Here is a 10,193-nt window from a genome sequence, read left to right on the forward strand (position 1 = left end):
TTGGCCATTAACACCACTTCCTGCAGCAGAAAGTTCCCCAGCCTCATCGCCACATGCAGGAAGAACCACTTCTTCGCTTTGCCCCTGCCCGTGCTGGTGTCTCACACTGGAAGAGGCAGTGGCCAGTCAGGTCCCTGGATGTGCTGGGCCAGAAGCCAGGCCCAGCACCTGCCTGCCCGGCCGAGGCTGGTGTGCACCATGGGTACGCTACTCCTGTCTTCACCCCTGGCTTTCATTGCAGCGGCTTGGAAGACCAACTGCTGGGACAAGTGGTAGCTGAGGAGCGGCCTGACTTAGAAGAGGCCAGAAACCAGCTGATCATTAGCAATGCGAAGATGCGCCAGGAGCTGAAGGTGATAGAAGACCAGATCCTCTACCGGCTCAGCACTTCTGAAGGGAACCCTGTAGATGACTTGGAGCTCATCAATGTGCTGGAGGCATCCAAACTCAAGGCAGGAGAGATCGAGGTCAGAGTCAGAGGTGCTCTCCCCTTGCAGCTGTGCATCCACTGCCAGCCCTGCACTAACTGTGACGTCTTTACTGTTCCCCAGGCCAAGGTAAAGGTTGCAGAACAGACAGAGAAGGACATTAACATCACACGCATGGAGTATGTGCCTGTAGCTGTCCGCACCCAGATCCTCTACTTCTGTGTCTCAGACCTGGCCAACGTGGACCCCATGTACCAGTACTCACTCGAGTGGTTCCTCAACATCTTCCTAACAGGGATCACCAACTCCGAGAGGGCAGGTACCTTCAGGGAGCCCCTTCCAATCCCCTTCCCTGCGCCACATATCTGGCCCATCAGAAGTAGAAGCTAAGGTACCTGCAGAGTCAAGGCAAATACGCCCACTTGCACTGGATCTCGGCATGGCCCAGAGCTGCCCCTAGTAGTGTCTGCACAGCAAGGGGAGATGTGCTCGAAGCAGACCTGGCAGCCTGCCCTCTGTTCTCCTCACTACTTCCCTGCTGCCATGGCCGACCAGGCTGGGGAGGTGCTAGTGCCAGGGCATGGGTGAGGCGCACGCCACCCCAGAAACAACGTGACTCTCCTTGTGGAGCCACCTTCATGCACAGGTCCTGGCTGCTGCTGCCAGGCAGCACCTGCTAACCAGGATGGTGCTGTGCTGGCTGGACCCCTTTAGCCTGGCTTGGTGCAGTGTGGACTCCCTCCCGGTGCTGGAGCATGCTTTCTCCCCTGCCAGATCTCTCCTGAACAAGAGCAGGATCAAGCAGCCCTTCTTCCAGCTGGAGCCCCTCCCTTCCTTGGGGAGCTGCTTTCTCCAGGCATGGGACCTTTTCTAACCCCTCCCTAGAACGCAGGGCCTGAGCTGTCATAGGGGAGCCGGCCTGGGGCCAGACCCATCCCCTGGTGGAGTCTCACCCTGCCACTGCATGGCCAGACCACTGCCCATCAGACACAGCCAGGGCTGGTGGTTATGGGTCAGTAACATGCAGCACTGAGCACTTCAGCTGTGGGCAGCCCCAGTACAGGCACCATCTCCTCCTCCTCCAAGGCCCTACACCTTCCAGGAGGGACTTACACCCCAGCCAGAGTTTTGTGGTGTCTCAGCAATGCAGTGATCACACATAACACAGCAGAAAACATCTGGTGCATCTGTGTAAAATGCTGAATCTCAAAACCTTGTCCTGTCATGGGGGTTTCTGTGCCAAGTCTATAACTGAGACTGAGAGTGGACAAGCCCACTTGACCAGGCACAGATAACTGCTGTGGAGAGCATCCTCCACATCACCCTCAGCACCTCCACCTTTGTCTGGTTGTTGCCTGTTTTCAGACACCCTGAAGGAGCGGATCGTGAACATCAACAACTATGTCACCTTCAGTCTCTACAGCAACGTGTGCCGCAGCCTCTTTGAGAAGCACAAGCTCATGTTTGCCTTTCTGGTGTGTGTCCGGATTATGATGAATGAAGGGCAGATCGATATGGTGAGTAAGCTGCCTCAGTCCTTTGGTAGGATCCCAGCCAGGGCAACTGAAGTCCAGCCCTGGGCTGGGTGCAGGGGTTTCCCACTGCAATCAGCTGCTTGCCTTGGCAGCCAAGGTAATGTACAGGAAAGGCTTGCTGAACCCAGTCATCCCTCCAAGGCTAGTTTGGAGGCTCCCAGCAGTAGCTCCCTCACACATGTTGGACAGTATTTTGCCACCCATGAACAAGTGCTCTCAGCAAGGGGTGGGCTTTCCTGCAGAGTAGCACCATGATTGAGGGGTAGCAAGAAGGGATCTGCAAAACACCAAGGGGCTGCCCGGGAGCAGAGTGCCACTTCCTGCCCTCTTCTCTTTCCCTGTGTCCCTAAGACAACATGGGGTTTGAGAGCTTTTCCCTTGCCTTGCACAGCTTGGCTTTCTCTGCTGCTCCCAGGTGGACTCTGCTGGATCCCCCTGCCTGTGCTCTGGCAGAGCAGGTCCATTCCTCACAAAGCTCCCCAGAGACACAAGTTTGAGCCTTGCTGTGGCCTTGGGCCAGCGTTTCCTAGGGCTGGGGACAGAGCGCCACGTTACTCCTTAAATACCTGTCGGGCTAGTGGGCAAACCTGTGGCCATTCTGCTCACTCAGATCTCAAACCCTTCCATGTGCCTAAACACAGGGCTGCCTATCACTGCAGAGGAAATCTAATGGCAACTGAATGGTCACGTTGACCTCACCAGACCCTCTGGTTCACTTACTCCCTGATACACATGCCTGGCAGGAGAGGCAGCCAGAAAGCTACTATAGGGCTTTACTGTGGTACAGCACAAATGCACATGCTTCAGGCCAGACAGGCAGGCTGTAATCCATGACCATGTCCTATCCCTTCTCAGGACGAGTGGCGTTACCTGTTGTCAGGGGGGGCCATAAAGATGATGCGGGAGAACCCAGCTCCTGAATGGCTGTATGAGAGAGCGTGGGGAGACATCCTGGCCTTGAGCAACCTGAAGAATTTCTCCAGCTTCGCAGACGACTTTGCAGACAACCTTACAGAGTTCAGGGCCATTTTTGACAGCCCCAAACCTCACAGGTGGGTCCACCCTGCCTTTCCAACATGTCAGTCTGTACATCTTGGCTTAGCTGTGCTCCTAGCTGGTGCACCCCTTGGGAAAGCATGGGGAGCTGATGAGGCCACAGGGCTGGTTCTGCTCACAGTCAGTATAGTGGCATGCAGGGAAGAGGCAGAGGCATCTCCCTGTCTCTGCAAGGGCTGCCTTTGTCCATGCAGGCCTGGTGTGGGTGCTGTCTGGAGGCTGGGCACCTGGAATTGCTGCTTGCTCAAGGCAGAGCCCACACAATGCCTCAGCCCACCATCACTTGGTGCTTTCCCAGTGGAAGCAGCTGTCTGGAAGGGCCTCATCCCCTCTGAAACCCAGCAGCTGCTGCCTGCAGACAGCTTGGGTGGTTCTTGGGGAGCTGCAGGATCTGGCGCATCCCTGCAAAACACATGTGATTGCTTTGCAGAGAGCCCCTACCTGGGAAGTGGGACACTGAGCTTGATGCCTTCCAGAAACTGCTGATTCTGCGATGTCTGCGGGGAGATAAGGTCACCGATGCCATGCAGGACTTTGTAGCACTGAACCTGGATCAGCGCTTTATTGAGCCACAGGTAACTGGCCAAAAGGAGGCAGTGGCAGGGCTAGGAGTGGAGCAGGAGGTCCTGAGCTTGCTGTAAGTGGGACATCATCTCCCATTGCAGTGAGGCTGCTAATGCCTCTCTCCAGCCACAGAGGAGGGCAGCACAACACTGCATCCACAGCTGAGGAAACAGACACAGGGAGAGGTGAAACGACTTGCCCAGAGGCTGTGACTGCTTGGGACACAGTCACCATCCACCAGTTAAACCATGCTGGGAGGGAGCAGACAGTGCAGGCATAGAGGCAAAGAGTTTCAATGACAAATGGGAAAGTAATCACTGCCTTGATTCCAATCCTGCCTAAAAACAGCTGTACTGGGCCATTATTGAACTTGGTTCTGGCCTCAGCACTCAGGAGCACATTAGTAACTTGGAGAGGAGCTGGAGGACAGGCAGGATGAGGGAGGTGCTGTGCATGGTGCCAAAACATGGCCTCAATGTGCATTCCCACAACAGACCCTCTGGTCTAAGCAGTTTTATGTGTTGCAGACCGCCAGCCTCTTGGCTGTGTTCAAGGAGTCCACTGCCACCACCCCCCTTGTATTCGTGCTGTCCCCTGGCACCGACCCAGCTGCTGACCTCTACAAGTTTGCTGAAGAAATGAAATTCTCCATGAAGCTCTCTGCCATTTCCCTGGGCCAAGGCCAGGTAAGCTGCTAGTGCCAACCTGGGATAGTGCTGTCATGCCAAGACTCTCAGAGATCCCACTTAGCTCCAGGGAGGCGAAACACCCTTGCAGCACAGTGAGAGGCCCCTCCTGCCCCAGGGCCCTCCCTCACCAGCCTTCTGCTATCTGGAAGGAGCCGATTCAGCAGGAAGGACTGCAGCAATTCCCCTTCCAATGCCCCCCAGCCTCCTAAATCCATCCCTAATTCTTCCATTCCCTCCACCTTCCCACACCAGGACCCACAGGCCTGGTGAGCTGTGTAAGGGCCATTGCTGAGCTATATGCAGATGGTGAGGACCCAGCTGAGCCTAGGGGACAAAGCCCAGGTTTAACTGGTGCTGCAGACTCCAGGCTATGGCTCTGAAGGCTGATCCTTTCACTCGGCAGCTGTCTCCCTATCTAGCTCTGCAGGACACATCCCCTAATGGCTCAGGGCCTCTGATCTCTTCTTGTCCCACCTCAGGGCCCCCGTGCTGAAGCCATGATGCACAGTGCCATGGAGCAGGGCAAGTGGGTCTTCTTCCAGAACTGCCACCTGGCCCCCAGCTGGATGCCTTTGCTGGAGAGACTCATCGAGGGCATTAACCCCGACAAGGTGACACCCATCCTGTAGCTGGAGACAAAGGGAAAACTAACCTGATGCTCTTACGTCCCTCCCAAGGGGCACTACCACTTTGCAGCTGGTGTAGCCACTTGCTGAAGTTTCCAGCCTTTGGGACCTTTGGTCTCATACACACAGCCTAATGAAAAGCCTGCGGGTGTGGGCAACAGAGGTGTGGGGTGAGCTGTTTTACTACACAGTGTGCTCTCTCTGAGGATGACAGGCGGGGAGGCACTCACCTGGCTGGAACCCAGACCTTGTTCCATCCCATCCAGAGGTTCCCAGTAAAATGGGAGGGTTGGTTCAGGAGTGACTGCAGTGGCTGTGTCCAAACTCTCTCTGTCTTCTGGTTCTCCAGGTGCATCAGGATTTTCGCCTCTGGCTCACCAGTCTACCTAGCAACTGCTTCCCTGTGTCCATCCTCCAGAACAGCTCCAAGATGACCATTGAGCCCCCCCGCGGGGTCAAGGCCAACCTGCTCAAGTCCTACATTAGCTTCAGCGATGACTTCTTGAATTCTTGCCCCAAGGTAAGACCCAGCTCCTGCTTTGGGTTCCTGTCCCCAGGCTGAGCCTGCTCCAATGCATGCTTTCCACTTGCACTCTGCTCCTCTCTGTGCAGGGACCTCACCCTCCGCTAGAGCTCTCACATGCTAGAGAAGGGCTGGTGGTATTTCTCACCAGCCAAGATCTCCTCTGTGATCGGCCAGTTAGAAACAGCACTTCCACTTTCAGAAATAAAAGCAACGGTATTGCAGAGGCCTGGAGTAAGACACTTGCAGACCTATTTAGGCAGGAGTGCATGCCCACAACTTCCCCAGCACAACAGCCTGTCTGAGGTTTCCACCTCTTCAGGCCCTGGTTGGCACTGCTGAACTGGCAGGTGGCACATCTTGTTTTCTGCCTGCTGCCAGGTCCCAGCAGGTACTTACCCATCCAAGGTCATCTCCTCCCAAGCTGAGCACTTCTTCTCCCTCTTCCCCTGCCCACAGGTCACAGAGTTTAAATCCTTGTTGCTGTCACTTTGCCTCTTCCATGGGAACATGTTGGAGAGAAGAAAGTTTGGGCCCCTGGGGTTCAACATCCCTTATGAGTTCACAGATGGAGACCTCCGCATCTGCATCAGTCAGCTAAAGATGTTCTTGAGCGAATACACAGACATCCCGTACAAGGTGAGAGCACGAGCTGGCCCCTTCTGTGGGAGGAGCGGGTTCACAATACACGCGTGGATAGGAAAGCCGTCCCGTGTTCCCTTGCAGGTTCTGAAGTACACAGCTGGGGAGATCAACTATGGAGGCCGTGTGACTGATGACTGGGACAGGCGCTGCATCATGAATATTTTGGAAGACTTCTACAAGCCTGAGGTTCTAATGCCTGAGTTCGCCTATTCCGAATCGGGGATCTACAAGCAGATCAGTACCTCTTATGACCTGAACGTAAGTATACGAGTAAAAACCACACATCTTCATAGATCCAGGCACTAGCACAAATGGTGTCTCCTCCTCCCTGACACCCACAGAATTTCCAGTTCCCTGGGGGAATATAGGTTAGTAAGAACCTGGAAATCTTAAACTGCTTTCATCAATCTGCATCTGTTTCAAGTAACTGAAGGAAAATATGTCTGTTCTTACAGGAAGAGGTAGTAGCTATCACCAGAATCCCCCAGCTGAAAGCATTTATACTCTGAACCATTTTGATATAACATCAAACCAGCTGTTATATCAGATACTTTTAGATTTAAGCATCTGTTGAGTTTTCCTGGAGACATTGCGGGAAGCTTGCTGCTAAGCTGCCCGTTCCTGTGGAATGTTTGCTTCATCATGAGTGCAGTTTTATTCCCCAGCCAAACCTCACACCATAGCTATGGCCTCTGCTCAGCCTCCAGGCCTGTCTCAGAGGGGCTGCTACTGCCTTGACCTCCCCAGCAGTCCGAGTCCTTCTGCCATCTGTCAGTGTCTCTGGACACACAAAAGCTGCCCCTGAGTAACAGCCATGAATTACACATTACTGTTTGTGACAGGCGACAAGGAGCTGTGTGAAAGTCATAAATAAATCTTGACCAGCGAGGCAAGGAGCATCTTCCAGCTGAGGCTGCAGGTCTGCAGTCTGCTGGGATTAGTTTTTTGAACAGCCCTGGCTTAGTCATTTCTTTCGAGCCAGGCCCCTGGCAGGCCAAAGGGGCACTACAATTTTATCTCTGGGCTCTCACCCTCCCAAACTTGCTGTCTGCTTCACATCCCCATGTGCATGCCTCTCTAGGGGTACCTCCAGTACATCAAGAGCCTGCCACTCAATGATATCCCAGAGATCTTCGGTTTACATGACAACGCCAACATCACCTTTGCTCAGAATGAGACTTTTGCTCTGCTGGGGGCCATTATCCAGCTGCAACCCAAGACATCCCCATCTGGAGGCCGCAGCAGGGAAGAGGTGGGTGCTGACAGTCCCTAGCTGTGCCACAGTGCACCACAGACTAACAGTGAGAAACTAGAGAGCTAGGTTTGCTGGTTTGCCTCCTCATTGGATCCTGACACTGCTTTTGGTGGACTCAAGGCTGTGGGATCACCAGGCAGTTTGCTTTGCCAGCAGAAGCCATGCTCAGCCCACGAGCCAGCCAGCCTGTAGCACCCACGGGCCAGGAGAGCCCCGCACCCTGCCTGCCCCCAGGGCTGCAGTGCTGGGAGGCAGCAACGGAGCCCTAGCCCATCAATTCTCTGGCAGCTGGTGCCGGGCACTGCTTGGCTGCCAGTCCAGCTCACACGCTCCCTTTCTTTGCTTCCTCTGTCCCATCTGCCTCCTCCCGTTCGGTCCATGAGAAGTCCCTGCTGGCTAATCCCTGGCTCAGGCCCCTGCCCGCTCCCTAAGTATCCCAGTGGTTTCACACTAATAGGCAGAGATGCTGCCTAGTCCAGCCAAGTTTCCTCAGACTCAGGCTCATTTTTCTCCACCTAGAGGTTTTTTTTCCAAGCAGAACCAAAGGCTTTGGAGTGTTGGCCAGGGCTCTCTGGGGCCCCACAGCAGCTGCACCACTCCCCGCGAAAACCCTGGCTAGACTGAGCAAGCCCACAGCTCGCTGCACCCCAGCCAGCCTGGCACAGGCAATGCCAAACCTCCGTGCCTGTGGGGTGCCAGCAATGGCACTGCCATCCAGGCTTTGGGTGTCCCCCTTCCCAGCAGCCATGGCTGGAAGGGCGCTCACCTGCTTGCTGCCTGCCTTCCAGCTCGTGGAGGAGACTTCCAAGGACATCCTGGCCAAGCTGCCTCCCCCCATTAACCTGCAGGAGGTGATCCGCAAGTACCCAGTGCTCTACGAAGAGTCCATGAACACGGTGCTGGTGCAGGAGGTGATCAGGTAAGCCTGGCAGCGCTCCAGGATCAAGTCCTGACCTTGTGACTGTCCGGTCCCTTGGGAAGGGGCAGAGATGTGCAGGCCCCTTGTGGCCACCCATCCTTGGGAAACCTCCCGGCTGAACATGGCCTTCAGCACAGGCAGTGGGGCTGCAGCAACAGCTTTGTTATCCCAGCCACAGCCTTCAACCGATCCATGTACTGTGGGGACTGAGCAGCGTAGCATGACAGTAGCATCTGCTACTGTCAGCTCTCTAGGGCTCGGGGGGCAGCTACAAGAGCCCCATTCAAAAGGAAAGAAGCTGGGGGCTATAGGGGAAGAGCTTCACTCATTGTACAGAGGTCCAGACTCCCTCCAAGAGTCTGGGCAGACTTCAGACAGGGGCAATAAATCTCTGCATTGGGTCATTCTGGTCCATCTGCAGAAACATCAGCTGTTTCTCCCTAGGTACAACAGGCTCCTGGAGGCGATTGCTCAGACATTAAGAGATTTGCTGAAAGCTCTCAAGGGCCTGGTGGTGATGTCCTCTCAGCTGGAGCTGATGGCCAGTAGTCTGTACAACAACACTGTCCCCAAGTTGTGGGACACCAAGGTATGCTCCTCAGCTAGCTCAGCCACCTTCAGGAGCTCCCCCGGGCCAGGAGAAAGGGTCTTCAGAAGCTACAGCTGACTGTGCTGGCCTGCATGGAGCAGGCCCTTGTTCCCCTGATGCGCAGATGTCTCCTGCCCACTGCAGCTGCACAGTCATTCTCAGCCTGAGGCTGTACGAATCCCTAGGCTCTGGGCAGCCATCAGCAACTGAGGCAGAAGGTTTGGCAGTCTCCTGTATGCCTTCAATGCCTTCCTCTGTGGCTGCCCCGCAGGCCTACCCGTCACTGAAGCCCTTGGCATCCTGGGTCAACGACTTGCTGCAGCGGATTGATTTCCTGCAAAAATGGATCAGCCACGGGATCCCCTCCGTGTTCTGGATCAGTGGGTTCTTCTTCCCCCAGGCCTTCCTCACCGGGACGCTGCAGAACTTTGCCAGGAAGTCCGTCATCTCTATCGACACCATCTCATTTAGCTTCAAGGTCAGTGAGTTAACCAGAGTCGCTGGATTTTTGCTGGCTGTTCAGTATCTGCTGCTAGAAAGCCAAATGTGTAGGAAGCCACAAAGGCAGCAGTTCTAGCCATGTCCTATCTAGGAGGTGAAGCCCCCTAGCTGTACAGCTACCCACAGGGTCTAGCCCCAAGCTGATGGAAGCCCTTCTTCCCCTTTGCGCTCACATACACCCCCACACACCACCAGATGCCTCCACGAGATCCTGGAGGCAAGCAGAGACTTCTCCAAACCTACTCACACTCCTCTCCAGTCTTCCTCAGGCTGCCTACAGCCTTGTGCTGCAAGGGGAAGACCCCTGAAGATACAGCCCAAAGACTGTTCCTGAGACAGGGTAATACAAGCAGGGCTTGTCATTTGTGTCTAGATCAGCAACTAAATCTCTCTTGCTGCAAGGTCAAGAGTGGCAGCACATTAGAAGCACCTGTAGCAACTCCAGCAAGAAGCTTGCATGGCCAGAGCCCTTCAAACACCATGGGGTCATGGGGGCTTGAGCCCCAGGGACATGGCTTTGATCACAGCCCTGGGCCCACTCTCCTGCTGCAGGTACTGAAGGAGTCAGCAAGCGAGCTCACCCGCCGTCCTGATGAGGGCTGCTACATCCATGGCTTGTTTCTCGAAGGTGCCCACTGGGATCCCTCCACGTTTCAGTTAGCAGAGTCACGTCCCAAAGAGCTTTACACAGAGATGGCCATCATCTGGCTGATTCCTGTCCCCAACCGCAAGCCTCCAACCACCGGCATCTACCTGTGTCCCATCTATAAGACGCTCACTCGCGCAGGTAGGCACCCTGAAGGCAGACCTCCAGAAACAAAGGAGACTGCAGTAGCAGCTAGGCTATTCCCACAGCCTGTCCA

General features: G+C 55.0%; 1 protein-coding gene across 1 annotated transcript in view; it reads left to right on the forward strand.

Moving 5' to 3' along the window:
* The window catches only part of DNAH1 (dynein axonemal heavy chain 1), an 84,258-nt gene that overhangs the window by 73,390 nt on the left and 675 nt on the right, over window positions 1–10,193 (forward strand). The window contains 15 exon segments of the mRNA XM_067303206.1: window positions 242–467; window positions 552–747; window positions 1,794–1,945; window positions 2,819–3,015; window positions 3,450–3,594; window positions 4,111–4,269; window positions 4,752–4,883; window positions 5,167–5,418; window positions 5,881–6,060; window positions 6,148–6,324; window positions 7,148–7,318; window positions 8,110–8,240; window positions 8,685–8,829; window positions 9,101–9,307; window positions 9,883–10,117. Coding sequence (XP_067159307.1) covers window positions 242–467; window positions 552–747; window positions 1,794–1,945; window positions 2,819–3,015; window positions 3,450–3,594; window positions 4,111–4,269; window positions 4,752–4,883; window positions 5,167–5,418; window positions 5,881–6,060; window positions 6,148–6,324; window positions 7,148–7,318; window positions 8,110–8,240; window positions 8,685–8,829; window positions 9,101–9,307; window positions 9,883–10,117 — 2,705 coding nt within the window.

Source organism: Apteryx mantelli, chromosome 12 (genome assembly GCF_036417845.1).
Source record: "Apteryx mantelli isolate bAptMan1 chromosome 12, bAptMan1.hap1, whole genome shotgun sequence".
Classification (NCBI taxonomy): domain Eukaryota; kingdom Metazoa; phylum Chordata; class Aves; order Apterygiformes; family Apterygidae; genus Apteryx; species Apteryx mantelli.